Genomic DNA, 18,885 nt, shown 5'->3' with positions numbered 1-18,885 from the left:
AGACAATAAGAACCGGACACAGGAGTCCGAAGCTGTGAGGACTTATATATCCAGCAGCAGAAACCAGCCGGCAGGAGATTTCAGGTCCTCTGGCCATAGAAGCCCGGAGGCTCAGTCACAAGCAAGGGACCAGCACCGCCGTCGTGGAGCGGAGGCTAACAGAAGGCCCCAAGTCACCAGCCATACGGGTGAGCACTACACGGTACACTCAGGGACGTGGGCTACTTCTACCCGCTTACAGCAAGGTAGCCAGGAAGAGTGCAGACTGACGGGGAGGCCTACAACTCCACCTGGCCAGGGGAACTCCTGCTTGCTCACAGACTGACCAGGCCTCTTATGCTAGCCAGTACTCCCGGGAGGGTCTACCTTATAATCATCAGTAAAGACCCTGAACTGCACTGCAAAGACTCTGAGTCATTCCTGCTGCGCTCGTGCACCATCACCCCCATCATCCACACTCACTGCCCTGAGGCTATACTCCTCCCGAGGGGAGTTATCCCATTTTATGCTGTGCACACAACACCAGCCTCAGCGGTCTGCCTCGCAGCGGTGGTACTCCCTGACCGCAATCCACGGGTGGCGCAGTCGGACAATTAACCTCAAAACCTAAGAAAGATTGCCACTGGTTTGACCAGCCTGAGCCACGGGACCGGGTCACCGCCATGGAGACTACAGACCCCAGAGACCCGGCATCGAGTATCCCACACACGTGTACACACGGCCCAGGGGGCACGTCACATGCAGTACAGCATATTACAAACATAAGTCCCATTATTGGGGAGTGGGTGTCCCATAGTATTTGCTTATGCCTTGCAAGCATAAGCTGCCAAAAATTAGGATGGAGCAACTTGCAATGCCCCTTACAAGAGCCATGCAGTACAGCATATTACAAACATAAGTCCCATTATTGGGGAGTGGGTCTCCCATAGTATTTGCTTATGCTTTCTCAGCAAAAGCTGCCAAAAATTAGGATGGAGCAACTTGCAATGCTGGCACCCTGGTGGTATAGTGGTCGTGGAGGCTGAGGATAAGGAGAAGAAGATTAAACAGCCGAAACAAGGAAGCGTATACCCATGTGTGGGTGTGAAGCGGTGCATGTGAATACACCTCCCGAAATAACACAGTGGATTTGACTTTATGTTACTCTGCTGTCATTTGGTGGTGATGAGAAGTCTGGCCCAATCCAGCCCTTGTTCATTTTGATAAGGGTCAGCTTGTCAGCATTGTCAGTTGACAGGCGAGTGCGCTTATCAGTTATAATTCCCCCAGCGGCACTAAAAACACGCTCCGATAACACGCTAGCGGCAGGGCAGGCCAGGACCTCCAAGGCGTACAGAGCGAGTTCATTCCAAGTGTCCAGCTTGGATACCCAATAATTAAAAGGCACAGAGGAATCACGGAGGATGCTGGTACGATCGGCAAGGTACTTCCTCACCATCTTTTGAAACTTTCCACTCCTTGTGAGAGTACCCCGCGCCTCAGGGCCTGTAAGCTGGGCGGGTGTCAGAAAACTGTCCCAGAGCATTGACAGTGTTCCCCTGCCTCTGCTGGATTGGAGTTGCATCTCTCTCGCCTGTACACCTTGGTTGGGCAACGAACTGTGACCTCTGCCGCTAGCGTGTTCAGATGGGAATTTTTTTAAGAGTTCTGCAGCAAGGGCCTTCTGGTATTGCCCCATTTTTGTAGACCTCTCCACCTCAGGAATAAGAGAGTGAAAGTTCTCCTTGTAGCTGGGGTCTACAAGTGTCACCAACAAGTAATGACTGTCACCCAACATTTTGACAACGCGAGGGTCACGGTTAAGGCAGCGTAACATAAAGTCAGCCATGCGTGCCAGACTGGTAACGGGCAAGATTTCCGTGTCCTCACCAAGATGACGACTGACCATGCTCTCCTCCTCCTCTTCCTCCTCCCCCCTGTCCTCAGGCCACCCATGCTGAACCGATGGTATGACACTTGTACAGGTACTACCGTCTACAACGCATGATAGCAGCTCCTGTTCTTCTTCCTCCTCCTCCTCCTCTCCCTCATTGTCCCCCAATGCACGTTGGGATGAGATGAGGCTGGGCTGTGTGTAATCGCCCGCTACGGCTTCTTGATCCATCTCATCATACTCTGGCTGCAATGCCTCCTCTTTAATTCTCTGCAGAGAGCGTTGCAAAAGACAGACAAGTGGGATGCTGACACTAATGATGGCATCATCGCCACTCACCATCTTGGTGGCCTCCTCAAAGTTTGTCAGGATGGTACATATGTCAGACATCCAGGTCCACTCCTGAGGTCTTATGTGTGGAGTCTGACCTGAATATCGACGGCCTTGTTGCAGCTGGTACTCCACAACTGCTCTCTTCTGCTCACAAATCCTTTGCAACATGTGGAGGGTAGAGTTCCAACGTGTGGGGACATCACACACCAGTCGGTGTGCCGGAAGCTGCAAACGCTGCTGCAACACAGCAAGGGCGGCGGAAGCTGTAGCCGACTTGCGAAAATGAGCTGACAGGCGGCGTACTTTCACGAGCAGATCTGGCAACTCGGGGTACGATTTAAGAAACCGCTGAACCACGAGGTTAAGCACATGAGCCAGGCATGGTACGTGTGTGATCTCACCTCGCCTCAGAGCCGCCACCAGGTTACGGCCATTGTCACACACGACCATGCTGGGATGTAGGTTCAGCGGTCTCAGCCACAGATCTGCCTGCTCTTTCACAGCTGTCCACAACTCACAAGCAGTGTGAGGTTTATCACCTAAGCTTATGAGTTTCAGCAGAGCCTGTTGCCGCTTGGCGGAGGCAGTACTGCAATGCTTCCAGCTTGTAACTGATGTGGTGATATCTGAGATGGAGGCTGAACATGAGGAGGAGGAGAAGGAGGAGGATGCGCAGGAGCTGTACACTGTGGGGGCAACTCTGACTGACATAGGGCCCGCAATCCTCGGTGTGGGGAGGATGTGTTCCGTCCCAAGGTCCGACTGGGTCCCAGCTTCCACTATGTTTACCCAGTGTGCCGTCAGAGAGATGTACCGTCCCTGGCAACAAGCACTTGTCCACGTGTACGTTGTCAGGTGGACTATCCCAGTAACTGCATTGTTGAGGGCACGGCAGATGCTTTGGGACACGTGCTTGTGTAGTGCGGGGATGGCACACCGGGCAAAATAGTGTCGGCTGGGGACCGAGTACCGAGGGACGGCCACCGCCATAGGATTGCAGAAGGATTCCGTCTCCACCAGCCTAAAAGGCAGCATTTCCAATGCAAGCAGTCGTGAAATGTGCGAATTTAGGACTGTGGCCTGTGGAGCGTTAGCTGCGAATTTCCGCTTTCGTTCAAAGGTCTGGGATATGGACAATTGAACGCTGCGGTGTGACGTGGACGTGGACGTTAATGTTGTTTCTTGAGAAACTGCCATAACAAGTGAAGACTGAGAGGAGGTGGCATCTTTACATGCAGTATGGACAGGTGATTGCCTTGCACACACAACAGGGGGTTCTATTGCATGCACAACAGTGGAAGAAGCAGTGGTGACACCCGCTGACACTGGTCGTGGACCCTGGGTTTCGCCCCACAAAGTCGGGTGCTTTGCTGCCATGTGCCTGATCATGCTGGTGGTGGTCAGGCTGGTAGTTTTGTCACCCCTGCTGATGCTGGCATGGCAGGTGGAACATATGGCCTTTTTGGGGTTATCAGCAGAGTCTTTAAAAAAATTCCAGACTCTGGAAGACCTACCGCTTGTACTGGCAACGTCCCTCGTGTTTGTGTTACGGGGAACGGTTGCCTGCCTTCTGTCTGCGGCCACCACACTGCTTCTTCCTGCCTGTTGGGGTACTCTGCCTCCCTCCCCCTGTGTGCTGCTGGCCTCACTCTGCATGTCCTCCTTCCACGTTGGGTCAGTTACTAGATCATCCACCACCTCCTCCTCTTCCACTTGCGCACCACGATCCTCCTCCTCACTTCCTGGCAATTGTGTCTCGTCATCGTCCACCTCTTGTGACAGATTGCCAACGTCGACTTCCTGTGGCCGTGGCTGTTCAAATATTTGGGCATCGCAACATGGGATCTCCTCTTCCACCACTTCAAGCGTATCAGGCGAGGGGCCCAAATATGGAAATGGACCAGTGAACAGCTCTTCAGAGTGTCCAAGTGTGGGATCACTTGCTGTCTGACGACACTCGGCATGGTGGGAGGAAGGAGCATCAGGGTGAGGAGGAGTATGCGGTCGAGACTCACGGCTACTAAGAGTTGACCGTGTGGAAGACAGACCGGAGGTGGTGGTGCCCAGGTAACTGGAAGTATTGTCTGCTATCCAATTAATAACCTGTTCACACTGATCAGTTCTCAATACTGGTGTTGTTCTGTGCTTCTCTAGTAATTCGGTCAAGAAGTGGGAGCGAGAAGATGTGGCTGTTGGTTGTGGCACATTTTCACCTTGGCCACGGCCCCGTCCTCTGCACGAACCATCACCAGAACGTCCACTTCCACGTCCCTTGCCACGCGCCTTGCCCATTGTAAATGAAGTAAAATAGCTTACACTTGCACTATCAATGGAAAAAGGGTAATAAAGAGTAGATTAGAACCGTGGAAGAGGAAAACCACAGTTATTGTTTACTAGGGTATACCACACTTTTTTAAATAGAGATATTCGCGGCTGAACAGTGAGCGACACACTCAAACTGCTTTTTTTTTAGATACCAAAGGCCCAAACCTGGATAGTACAGCGATTTGACCCGTGGAACTGCGAAACCACACTGGGATGTCGGGCCTACACAAGACTATTTTCAACAGATATATTTTTGTGTCACAACAGTCAGGAGACACTACTGTTTTTCTTTACGGAAAAAACTACCAAAACCTGAATAATAGAGATTTTTTACCGTGGAACAGCAAAACCACAGTTATAATTTACTGGTGTATGCCAGGCTTTTTAAAATATATATATATTTGCGGCTGAACAGTGAGCGACACACTCAAACTGTTTTTTTTAGATACAAATGGCCCAAAAGTGGATAATACAGAGGTTTGTACCATGGAACTGCAAAACCACACTTGTATTTCTCTGGCCTACACCAGACTATTTTCAACAGATATATTTGTGTCTGAAAAATCAGGGAGACACTATTTTTTATATTTTTTTACAGCAAAAAATGCCAAAAGCAGGATAATAGAGTTTTTTTACCGTGGGACAGCAAAAGCACACTTCTGTTTCTCTGGCCTACACCAGACTATTTTCAACAGATATATTTGTGTCTGAAAAATCAGGGAGACACTATTATTATTTTTATACAGCAAAAAATGCCAAAAACAGGATAATAGAGATGTTTTACCGTGTAACGTCAAAACCACAGTAATAATTTACTGGTGTATACCAGGCTTTTTAAAATATATATATATTTGCGGCTGAACAGTGAGCGACACACTCAAACTGTTTTTTTTAGATACAAATGGCCCAAAAGTGGATAATACAGAGGTTTTTACCGTGGAACTGCAAAACCACACTTGTATTTCTCGGGCCTACACCAGACTATTTTCAACAGATATATTTGTGTCTGAAAAATCAGGGAGACACTATTTTTTTTTTTTTTACAGCAAAAAAATGCAAAAAGCAGGATAATAGAGATTTTTTTACCGTGGAACAGCAAAAGCACACTTCTGTCTCTCTGGCCTACACCAGACTATTTTCAACAGATATATTTGTGTCTGAAAAATCAGGGAGACACTATTATTATTTTTATACAGCAAAAAATGCCAAAAACAAGATAATAGAGATGTTTTACCGTGGAACATCAAAACCACAGTAATAATTTACTGGTGTATAACAGGCTTTTTAAAACATATATATATTTGCGGCTGAACAGTGAGCGACACACTCAAACTGTTTTTTTTAGATACAAATGGCCCAAAAGTGGATAATACAGAGGTTTGTACCGTGGAACTGCAAAACCACACTTGTATTTCTCGGGCCTACACCAGACTATTTTCAACAGATATATTTGTGTCTGAAAAATCAGGGAGACACTATTATTATTTTTATACAGCAAAAAATGCCAAAAACAGGATAATAGAGATGTTTTACCGTGGAACATCAAAACCGCAGTAATAATTTACTGGTGTATACCAGGCTTCTTAAAATATATATATATTTGCGGCTGAACAGTGAGCGACACACTCAAACTGTTTTTTTTAGATACAAATGGCCCATAGAACTGCAAAACCACACTTCTTTGGGGGGGGGACACCAAAAGGTTAATAAGATGGGTATTTGTACATTGTGAAGGAGGAAAAAAAAAAGAGGATTTTGATAAAAAAAAAGGATTTTTCCTGGCCCCCGGGACCTGGAGCTAAGTCCAGCAATTTCAGCAACAGGAGCAGCACACAGGACTGTAATGCAGCGTTTGCTGGTATAACCACTGCGTCTCCTATACAGCCTGCCTGCCTGCCTGATATACCTGGGATGGATATTAGTCCTGAGAAGCACTGTTTGTTTGATCTGGCAGCCTTTACAGACCCTACACTAACTATTTTGCAGGATATATCTCTCCCTAAAGCAGCAGCGCTGTCCCTACACTGTCTGATCCGGAGCGACTGTGTCCAAGATGGCGGCGCCCGGTTTTAAATACTCGAGGTGACGCTGTGCGGCCAGCCAATCACTGTAATGCCCACAAACAACATGGCTGCGGCATTACAGTGACTGGCTGGCAATCCCTGCATGTTCATTGGCTCTGTAAAGAGCGCCAAACATGCAGGGCGGAGACCCGAGCTCCCGCCCTAGTAACCCGGAAATGCTCGGTGCTCGCCGAACATCCCGAGTAGCGTGATGCTCGGGCGAGTACCGAGCAGTGTCGAGCATGTTCGCTCAACACTAATAGATACATTTCATGTAATTGAAACATATGATAATTTTTTTTGAGCCTTTTTTATCATGATTTACCTTTGCAGAGTATAAATGGATCTCCATCATATCCAGATTTACATTCACAGCTATAATTCCCAGGAAGGTTTCTACAGTCGGTATTGTTAGCACATTTGTTGTCACCATTCTCACACTCATCGATGTCTGAAGAAAAGCAAACAGAATAATATTTTCTAGGATTCTGTTAGTTACCCATCCTGAATGTTTTGAGGTGCATTGTTTGTGTGCTATTAGTTAAATCCTATATTTCTACTAAGCTATCATTAAGAATAATGTAAATCAATGTTTATTGAATGACAGGATGGAGTACAGGACATACCGACACACATAGAGCTGTTCGTCTCATCCACGTCATAGCCGGCCTCACAGCTGCAGTTGTATCCACCCAGAATATTACTACAAATTTGCTGACAATCGGATGTATTAAGGAAACATTCATTGATATCTGGAAATAGATCATTAATATGTTTACTGGCTAAAAAAAGATAAAAGTACAAGAAATTCAACTTAATTTTTTTTTTCTAAAGAACTGCAATTTCCATGACTATTATAACATGATTCTACTATATGGCAACCATTTACAGATGACAATAATACGTCACCTGGTAAGCCCACTGTGGATAAGACCACATATCAGTAAGTCCACATAGCCATTACATATCTAGGTCAATGTTCTTCATTAAATAATGATACGTATTGAATCTCCTCAAAACATTCAATAACTATATAGAGTTCACTTGCAAGGCCTTGGGCTGTTGTATAGCATTACATATACAGGGTGGTCCAAAAGTAGGTGGACAGAAATAAGGTTATGAAGGGGAAGATTTATCAAACACTAAATTGCAGCTGCCTGTCTGGATCATCCTCCAATAAACCATGAATTAGACATGAACGATAAGCTTTCTACCCAATAGATTTCCGGATTCGCATGATAGAAGCTTGTGAAATTCCCAATTCCAAAGAGGCTCTTCTGGTGGACTTTTTTGGACTCTGAACAAATGTTTCAGCAATAAGTTGTTTATTATCTTCTGTACAGACTGTTTTGGGTCGACCAGTGTTTGGAGCATTAAGGATTGAGCCAGTGGCATTGAATTTGTCACGAATGCGGTAAATGGTTTGCCTTTTGTGGCTTGAGTACTAAATGTTTCAACCCAATTTGCTCTAACGGTTTCAGCATTTTGAGATTTCCAATACTCTGCTAAAATCCATTTTCTTTGATCTGTATTTAAATTATTTGCCATTATGTGTTATCTGAATTATCTGAAAAGAAAAAAGATTTGGGGGAGATCTATCTGTGAAAACTAGATCTGTGAAACTGGCTCAGTTGCCCTTAGCAACCAATCAGATTCCACCTTTCATTTTCCAAAGAGTCTGTGAGGAATGAAAAGTGGAATCTGATTGGTTGCTAAAGGCAACTGAGACAGTTACACCATGTTTGATAAATCTCCCCCTTCATAACCTTATTACACTTTCTGTCCACCTACTTTTGGACCACCCTATATATATGTATATTTCCATATAAATTTAGATTTGTGCAGCTACTTCCTGGTGAGTTGATCTGCCAGTGCGCGCAGTTGAAAGTACCTGTACATCCAAGTACCTTAAAGACTACTGGGAAACCTCATAAACTAAAAGAAGATCAAGTATAAACCTTTCTGAAATATATAAATATTTAGAAACATTAAAACATTTTCTGACTATTTTAGTGCTCAAATCTCTGGCGCTTTACGAGAAAGAGCCGGAAGTGTCTGGGGAGTTTCACTATTTGACAGCTTGTGTTCATTTTATCTTAAATGTGTTTCCACCTGGGATGAACACATCTATCTATATAATTGTCTTATCCCGTCTGTCTGTCTGTCTTTCTGTCTGTCTGTCCAGGAAATCCCGGGTCGCTGATTGGTCTGGCCGCGGCCAATCAGCAACGCGGCATTTCAGAAAAACATGGCGGCCATTAGCGGCTCATGTGCGGCACGGAGGTCAGCGGCGATGCAGCCGGGAGATGCAGCCAGCTGCTCGCAGCATAAGTCCCCCGACCGCAGGCGCTGCTGACCTACATGCGGCTATCGTCGGAAGATCAGCGGCTACGGCCGCTTATCTCTCGAGGACAAGTGTGACGCCCCTCCCCTCCTCTCCTCTCCCCTCTCCTCTCCTCGCGTCCCTCCCCCCGTTCGATCAGGACCCCAGCACCCGGCGTCATACTTACCCCTCCCCGTGCCTGCGCAGCAGCTCCTGTGTCTTCCACTGATGCTCTGTGATGTCTCAGGTCAAAGGGCGCAGTGACGTCTTTACACCGCGCTCTCTCCTGAGCGGTCACAGCGCACAGCGGGAAGATGCCAGATATGCTGGAGTCCAGAGAAGCAGTGAGGTGAGTATTGGATTTTTTTTTTTTGTATGGGGCCATAGGGGACCTGCATGGGGCACTATGGGGGGATGTGACATCCAGCATGGGGTATTATATAGGGGGGATGTGACAGCCTGCATGGGGCACTATGTAGAGATGTGACATCCTACATGGGGTATTATATAGGGGGGATGTGACATACTGCATGGGGCACTATGGAGAGATGTGACATTCTGCATGGGGCACTATGGAGAGATGTGACAGCCTGCATGGGGCACTATGGAGAGATGTGACATCCTGCATGGGGTATTATATAGGGGAGATGTGACTTCCTGCATGGGGCACTATAGGGGGATGTGGCATCCTGCATGGGGTATTATATAGGGGGGATGTGACTTCCTGCATGGGGCATTATATAATGGGGATGTGACATCCTGCATGGGGTATTATATATGGGGGATGTGACATCCTGCATGGGCTATTATATAGGGGCGATGTGACAGCCTGCATGGGGCACTATGGAGAGATGTGACATCCTGCATGGGGTATTATATAGGGGGGATGTGACATCCTGCATGGGGCACTATAGGGGGATGTGACATCCTGCATGGGGTATTATATAGGGGGTATGTGACTTCCTGCATGGGGCATTATATAGGGGGGATGTGACATCCTGCATGGGGTATTATATACGGGGAATGTGACATCCTGCATGGGGTATTATATGCATGGGGTATTATATACGGGGGATGTGACATCCTGCATGGGGCATTATAAGGGAGGGGGATGTGACATCCTGCATGGGGCATTATAAAGGAGGGTCGGGAGACATATGCTAGGATACCTGATGCGTTAGAATCGGGCCACCATCTAGTATATAATAAGGATCCATTAGGGATCCAAAAGAGCCAACTCTTTTTGGTGAGCAGGGGAACCACACTGAGGAGGGAATCATTACAACCAGTGTCTCTTACTATGGATGACCCCACACATCTATGCATTTATATATTGAGAACTGTGTAATGCTTATTCAGAACACAGAGATGAATTATTTCTATATTCATCAATATTTATAAATATATGAAAATATTTTTAGGAATACCTACATTTGAATAAATATATAAAATAAATTGGTTCATCCTTTTTTTTATTTGTATTTGATAAGTTAAGAAGTTGCTACAAAAATATGTATATAAATGTATAAGAAAGTACACCGTACCATCACACTTGGAGCTGTTCTCTTCATTCACTTTGTAGCCTTCATTGCAAGTGCAAATGGGTCCACCGGCAGAATTGAGGCAATTATGTTCACAGTATGTTGCATTTAGCTTGCACTCATCAACTGTAAAAATTCATATAAATGATCATTACATTCTGACTACATTTTGTAAATGTTTTCTGCAAAACTTATTTTCGTTTTTAGTTCAGAATTCCTCTTTCTGTGTCAGTTACAGACATGTTTTTGTTTTCATTTCATCAGGAGCAGGGCTACTAAGAGGGATTTGGATTGACAGGGTGCTTTTTATTTATTTAAATTTTTATTACTTTTTTATTTATTTTATACAATTGTACAATTATACCATTGTGCCCCTCTCCCCATAAGGTCATAAAAGACCTCTGGGGATATTTCAATATGTCAATATTTGTATTTCCCTGTAACTATGGCTGGTATGTTAGCCCCAGTTACAGTGGAAATGCAGGCTGCTAGCCATATAGCAGAGCTGTCGAGGAGCTCCTGCTTCCTACAACCAGCGATCAAATGACCGCTGGGTGCAAAGGAAGATGCACCATTAGCGTTTCCTATTCCTTTATACACAGTGCTTCTCCAGCGCAGTGCATGCAGTCAAGGGGAGGCAATGGCGCTAATAAACTGTCTTTGCCTTTTCTATGCGGAGTTCAACTTTCTCTGACAGCTCGATCCCAGCTCCCACTACTTTGCACTGACATTTTGGACCTCAGATGTTTAAGTAATCTGCAGTAAAAAAAAAATGCAATAATCTTGTAAGTACAGATCCAATGCAGTTCTATGGTTACATTATTCAACAAAAACCTGTCATTAGTCTGATCCTGCAGTGATATCTTACTGCACCCCAACAGATCCTTCTTTCTCTCTCTGCAAGAAAAGGAGGCAGACAGCAAAGAGTAGAAGACGACTACAGAATCAGGTTACACTCGGTTTGTCTGTAGTTCATAACTATAAAAATGCATGAGTCTGCATAAGAGATATAGCTAAAAAAATATAGGTTATTTTAAGCAAGAGTATTTTTTATGATTCCTCATTATTTTATATGAGTAAATAAAATATCGTTCCGAAAATATTTGTCTTTAATAATATATCTATTTAATCAATACATGTGAATAATATTGCTAATTAAAATATAGGGTACCTTATTGGTACAAAAGTACTTGTCTCATAAAAAAAACATTGGAGAATTTACCAGGAAGGTATGAGTATCAAACTATCCACACCTTAATGCTTTGTACAGAAAATTGATTTTAAAATGGACCTTTTAACAATTTTTTCATGTTGAACTAGACACAGGAAATAATAGTGGCTGCAGAGCAGAATAAATCAATTTTTATTATTTATTTTGTCTCTCCATTGTGGAGATATTAGCATTAAAAAATTGGCCCTGAATGAGTTAATTTTAGTTTAGTCCAAGTGAGTGTTATCAGACAGTTTTCACTGGGGATGGATACTTCTTCACCTTGTATGATACTGACCAATCATAAGCAGGCAGCAACTCTTAAAAGAAAGAAAAACACACCCCTACTGTCTTCCCTAATTTCTTAATACCTCCTTACACCCAGCAATCACATGCCCAGTGAGTCCAGAGGAGGAAGCACTGTCAGTGATTCCTAATCTCATTCTAGTTTGTATACACAAGCACTGGCTCAGTGCTGTGTATACAGATATGTAGAAGGTAAACATAATGATAAACCATGTTTATCCTCTCTCTAGGGAGTAAAGCTGTATCTTACAGCCAGCTCCCAGCCCCCACAGCTGCACAATCTCCTGCAAGCTACTTAGTATACATTGATATTTTAGAACATCATTGCAGACATAAGTGTGGACTGCTTTGATGTTTATAGTCTATGGGCAGTCCCAAAGTAGGTACATTTCTGGCACAATTTAAGTCAACTTTTGGGGTAGCCTTAGACTACCTAGTTTAAGTCAGATTTATCAAACAGCATTAACCCTTATGATAAATCGGTGTATTTTGAGACTGTATAATGTAAGTTTGCATTGCCTTAGAATTAGATAGTATTAATAAGTATGCTTCAATGTCTTTGGATTCTATAAAAATAATACATTACTTGCAGTCATTGTCTTCTGTAAAAATATATACGGCATACAGTTTGTTATCGCTGGAAAGGATAACAAATTACTAATGACTAAAATGCTCGGGTGCTCATTGCTTGGGTCGAGCAAATTGGAATGCTCAGGTACTCGACCCGAGCAATGATCTCATTGTAAGTCTATGGGAAACTCAAACATTTTTCCCGCGGCCCTTCCTCCCGGAGGTCTGCAGAAGTGTCACCAACCAGTAATGACTGTCACTCAAAATTTGGAGAATGTGAAAGTCATGGAAAAGGCAGCGGAACATAAAGTCAGCCATGTGTGCCAGACTGCTAACAGGCAAGACTTCCGTGTCCTCACCAAGAGGATGACTGACCATGCTCTCCTCCTCATCCTCCTCCCTCTTCTCATGTCATCCACGCTGAATAGACGGTATGAAAGTTGTGTGGGTACTACTGTCTATAGCCAGGAAACTAGCTCATGTTCTTCCTCCTTCTCCTCCTCCTCTTTCTCATTGTCACCCAATCAACGTTGGGATAAGATGAGGCTGAGCTGTGTGGAATCACCCTGTATGGTTCCTTGCTCCATCTCATCATGCTCTGCCTGCAATGTCTCCTCTTTAATTGCGAGCAGCTAGCGAGATAGCGAGCCAGAGAAGTGGAATGGTGATGCTAATTAAGGCACCATCACCGCTCACCATCTTGGTGGAGTCCTCAAAGTTTTGGAAGACGGCACAGATGTCTGACATCCATGCTCACTCCTGAGCTCTTATTTGCGGATGCTGACCTGAATACCGACGGACGTTTTGAAGCTGGTAGTCAACAACTGCCTTGTGCTGCTCACAAATCCTTCCCAACATATGCAATGTTGAGTTCCAACACATGGGGACATCGCACACCAGTCAGTGAGCTTGAAGCTGCAAATGCTGATGAAGCATGGCAAGGGCGGCGGAAGCTGTAGCTGACTTTCTAAAATGGACACGCACGCGGCATACTTTGACAGGCAGATCCAGCAGATCCGGTTAGCTTTTGAGAAACAACTGAACCACTAGGTTGATCGCAAGGGCCAGGCATGGTACATGTGTGAGCTTGCCTTGCGTCAGAACCGCCACCAGGTTAAGGCCATAGTCACACATGACCATGCCTGGCTGTAGGTTCAGCAGTGGCAGCCACAGAACTGTTTGCTCTTTTAGAGCAGTCAACAACCCTTCAGCAGTGTGCGGTTTGTCACCTAAGCATATTAGCATCAGCACAGCCTGTTGTCACTTGGCCGAGGCAGTGCTGCAATGCTTCCAGCTTCCCACTGATGTGGTCATTTCAGAGATGAGAGCTGAAGAGGAGGAGGTGCAGGAGCTGTAGAATGTGGGGGCAACCCCGATTGCTCCGGGTAGGTTTTGAGAAACCACTGAACCACGAGGTTAAGCACATGGGCCAGGCATGGTACATGTGTGAGCTCGCCTCGCCCCAAGCCGCCACCAGGTTCCGGCCATTGTCACACATGACCATGCCTGGCTGTAGGTTCAGCGGTGTAGGTTCAGCGGTGTCAGCCACAGATCTGCCTGCTCTTTCAGAGCTGACCACAACTCTTCAGCATTGTGTGGTTTGTCACCTAGGCATATTAGCTTCAGCACAGCCCGTTTCCGCTTAGCTTAGGCAGTGCTGCAGTGCTTCCAGATTGTGACTGATGTGGTCATTTTGGAGATGGAGGCTGAAGAGGATGAGGAAGCTGAGGAGGATGAAGTGCAGGAGCTGTAGAATGTGGGAGCAACCCTGACTGACCTAGGGCTCGCAATCCTTGGTGTCAGGAGGACTTGTTCCCTCCCAATGTCCGACTGGGTCCCGACTTCCACTATCTTAACCCAGTGTGCCATCAGCGAGATGTATCTTCCCTGCCCACAAGCACTTGTCTGTGATTAGGTGGACCTTCCAAGTAACTGCGATGTTGAGGGCACGTCTAATGTTCTGGGACACATACTTGTGTAATGCCGGGACGGCACACCAGGAGAAATAGTGGCAGCTGGGGACCAAGTACCGAGGGACGGATGCCACCATCAGGTTACAGAAAGCTTCCGTCTCCACGAGCCTAAAAGGCAACATTTCTAGTGCAAGCATTCACGAAATGTGTGAGTTTAGTAGTGTGGCCTGTGGGGCATTAGCTGCGTATTTGCACTTGCGTTCCAAGGACTGGGGTAGGGACAACTGAACGCTGAGCTGGGGCAAGGACGTGGATGTGGTTGTTGATGGTGGTAGTTGTGAGTATGCAATGACATGTGTAGGGCGGGAAGCATCTTTGCATGCGCCATGGACAGGGGATTGGCGTGCACGCACAACAGAGGAGCAAGTAGTGGTGTCACCCACAGACACTGTTTCTGGACCCTGGTGTTCGGCCCACCTAGTCTGGTGCTTTGCTGTCATGTGCCAGAGCATGCTGGTGGTGGTCAGGCAGCTAGTTTTGCTACCCTAGTTGATGCTGGCTTGGCAGATGATGCAAATGGCCTTTTGGGGTTATCTGCAGAATCTTTAATAAACAACCAGACTCGGGAAGACCTAACAGTTGTACTGGCAACTTCCGTCATGTTGGTGTTTCGTGGAGCGGTTACCCGCCTTGTGTCTGTGGCCACCACACTGCTTGTTCCTGCCTGTTGTGGTGCTATGCCTCCCTCCCCCTGTGTGCTGCTGTCCTCGCTCTGCATGTCACCTTGCCAGGTTGGGTCAGTGACTTCATCGTCAACCGCCTCGTTTTCCACTTCTGCACCCTGGTCCTCCTCCTGAGTTTCTGGCAATTGTATCTCATCATCATCATCCACCTCTTGTGACAGTAATTGCACTTTCCCACTGTCGCCTTCGTGTGACCTTGGCTGCTCAAATATTTGGGCATTGCTACATGCGATCTCCTCATGTCCTGCTTGAAGCTGGCTGGTCAAGAGGCCAGAATCTATAAATGGAAAAGTGAACAGCTCTTCGGAGTGTCCAAGTGTGGGATCAGTTGACTCTGAGCACTCGGCATAGTGGGGGGGGGATCAGGTTGAGGAATATGCGGTCCAGACTGACGGCTAACTGAGACTTGACTATGTGGAACACGGTGGTGGCAAAGTAACTGGAAGCATTATCTGCTATCAAACCAACAACCTTTTGACACTGCTCCGGGTTTAATAGTGGTGTGCTGCGGTCCCGTAGTAATTGGGACAGGAAGGTCTGGCGACAAGATGTGGGTGCTTGTTGCGGCACAATTTCAGCTTGCCCACGGCATCGGCCTCTGCATGCATTATCACTATCACGTCCACTTCCCCATCCCTTGCCATGCGCATTGCCTATTTTAATTGGAAGATAATATTTTACACGGTCCCTACAAATGGCTGGATTTGTAACGTAGTTAAATAGGATACATCTGATGGACACCCACGGTTTTAAATACTGGCCTTGCAGTTTTCAATTATTGGCAGCGACCACATGTGAATAGCTTCACTGACACACGGCTGCCTAACTGTAAAAGGAGGATAATATTTTGCATGGTCCCTACAAATGGCTGGATTTTTACAGCAGTTATATGGGATACTTCTGATGGATGCCCACGGTTTTAAATAACGGTCTTGTAGTTTACTATTATTGGCAGCGACCACGTGTGAATAGCTTCACCAGCACACTGCTGCCTAACTGTAAAAGGAGGATAATATTTTGTATGATCCCTACAAATGGTTGGATTTGTACCATAGTTATATGGGATACGTCTGACGGACGCCCACGGTTTAAAAAAACGGCCTTGTAGTTTCCTATTATTGGCAGAGATCACATGTGAATAGCTTCACCGACACACTGCTGCCTTATTGTAAAAGGAGGATAATATTTTGCACAGTCCGTACAAATGGCTGGATTTGTACAGCAATTATATGGGATACGTCTGACAGATGCCCACAGTTTTAAATACTGGCATTGTGGTTTCCTATTATAGGCAGCGACCTCATGTGAATAGCTTCACCGACACACTGCTGCCTAACTGAAAAAGGAGGATAATATTTTGCACGGTCCTTACAAATGGCTGGATTTGTACCACAATAGTATGGGATCACATCTGATGATTGAAAAGATCTGGCTGTATTCTGTAGTGCTAACAAGCAAATGAAGCAATAAAATGTTGGACACTATTACTTTTTTAGAGAATAATCAGGATTAAGAGAAAAAAAAACCCTGATATCTAGTCCAATGGCTATCTGTAACAGGCAGCAGTAGACAGAGCCTGCAATGGACACTATTGTGCTGTATAGTGCCTGCCTAACTCCTGCTATCACCACTGAATATATGCAGCTGGATTAGTTTTCAGAAGGACTGTTAGTTCAGATGGACATATATCCTAGTGTGGAATAACTGTACCTAACTATTACACTGAAAATTCTGTCCCTCACACAGCAGCACCTCTCCCTACTCTGCCTGTGTGAAGGTTAGACTGTGACGAACATAGTGTCACCAGGTCTTATATATACCCGATGACGCTGTGCTGCCAGCCAATCACTGTAATGCCACAACCAAGATGGCCACGGCATTACAATGAGTGGCAGACAATCCCTGTATGTCCATTGGCTTTCTAAAGAGCGCCAAATATGCAGGGCGGAGACTCGAGCATCCCGAAAATACTCTCCGAGCATCTCTAGCAGTGAGATGCTCGAGTGAGTACCGAGCAGTGAACAGCACGCTCGCTCATCATTACAAATTACCACTGACCTATAAGTACTGTACATTTGTGCCTAACTGGGAGCTACGTTCTGTACACAGAGAAATGGTGAATTAACAGCTAAAGAAAGCATGAAGTGCATAATAAAAACATGTTCAGATCGGCTGCGTCAGGCGCCAGAATATTTAACATAGTGCTATTCTCATATAATTGCAGTACAATAACATATACTAAAGATCATTATGAATTGAGCCATCCATAATCAAGGCTTAGTCTAAATGCACAAAAATGTTACGCACAAGTAAATGTGCGAACAATAATAATAAATATATCAAATTGTTTTCATAATTAAATTAAAAACATAAAGGTACACAGGAAGATGTTGGGTGAGCCAGGAGCAAACAAATCAGACAGAATATGAAGTGCTTCACATAAAAATATGATACATAAAAAAGTGTTGAAAGAAGCAAGAAATGCTTAAAAAAAATAATTGTGTAAGCAAACAGTCACTCACATATAAATCAAAATAAACCAAACACTAAGATCATACATATAATGATTATACAGTGGGGAAAAAAAGTATTTAGTAAGCCATCAATTGTGCAAGTTTTCCCACTTAAAAAGATCAGAAAGGCCTGTAATTGACATCATAGGTAGACTTCAACTATGAGAGACAAAATGAGAAAACAAATTTTGAAAATCATATTGTCTGATTTGTAAAGAATTTTTTTTTCAAAATTTGATGGAAAATAAGTATTTTTCTGTATGTCTTCACAAGGTTGGCACACGCTGTTGCTGGTATGTTGGCCCATTCCTCCATGAAGATCTCCTCTAGAGCAGTGATGTTTTAGGGCTGTCGTTGGGCAACACGGACTTTCAACTCCATCCATAGGTTTTCTATAGGGTTTAGATCTGGAGACTGGCTAGGCCACTCCAGGACCTTGAAATACTTCTTACGAAGCCACTCCTTCATTGCCCTGGTGGTGTGCTTGGGATCATTGTCATGCTGAAAGACCCAGCCACGTTTCATCTTCAATGCCCTTGCTGATGGAAGGAGGTTTGCACTCAAAATCTCACAATATATGGCCCCATTTATTCTTTCATGTACACGGATCAGTCGTCCTGGTCCCTTGGCAGAGAAACAGCCCCAAAGCATGATGTTGCCACCCCCATGCTTCACAGTAGGCATGGTGTTCTTTGGATGCAACTCAGCATTCTTTCTCCTCCAAACACGACTAGTTGTGTTTCTACCAAACAGTTCTACTTTAAGTTCATTTGACCATATGACATTCTCCCAATACTCTTATGGATCATCAAAATGCTCTCTAGCAAACTTCAGATGGGCTCGGACATGCAATGGCTTAAGTAGGGGGACACGTCTGGCACGGCAGAAACTAAGTCCCTGGCGGCGTAGTGTGTTACTGATGGTAGCCTGTGTAACATTGGTCCCAGCTCTCTGCAGGTAATTCACTAGGTCCCCCCGTGTGTTTCTGGGATTTTTGCTCATCGTTCTTGAGATCATTTTGACCCCATGGGGTGAGATCTTGTGTGGAGCCTGAGATCGAGGGAGATTATCATACATATCTTGTATGTCTTCCATTTTCTAATTATTGCTCCCACAGTTGACTTCTTCACACCAAGCTGCTTGCCTATTGCAGATACAGTCTTCTCAGGCTG

General features: G+C 45.3%; 1 protein-coding gene across 9 annotated transcripts in view; it reads right to left on the bottom strand.

The window, feature by feature from the left end:
- LOC141259357 (uncharacterized) overlaps positions 1-18,885 on the bottom strand; it is a 374,844-nt gene that overhangs the window by 262,208 nt on the left and 93,751 nt on the right. For all 9 annotated transcript variants that reach the window (XM_073675221.1, XM_073675224.1, XM_073675227.1 and 6 more), the window contains exons 37-39: positions 10,462-10,584; positions 7,221-7,346; positions 6,920-7,045 (exon numbers count right to left, since the gene is read on the bottom strand). In XM_073675221.1, the coding sequence (XP_073531322.1) occupies positions 6,920-7,045; positions 7,221-7,346; positions 10,462-10,584 (375 nt within the window). The remainder of the gene's footprint in view (positions 1-6,919; positions 7,046-7,220; positions 7,347-10,461; positions 10,585-18,885) is intronic.

The sequence above is a fragment of the Phyllobates terribilis genome, unplaced genomic scaffold, assembly GCF_046119375.1.
Source record: "Phyllobates terribilis strain yellow unplaced genomic scaffold, ASM4611937v1 Scaffold_3__8_contigs__length_932513732, whole genome shotgun sequence".
Taxonomy (NCBI): domain Eukaryota; kingdom Metazoa; phylum Chordata; class Amphibia; order Anura; family Dendrobatidae; genus Phyllobates; species Phyllobates terribilis.
This window is presented reverse-complemented; position numbering and strand designations above follow the sequence as displayed.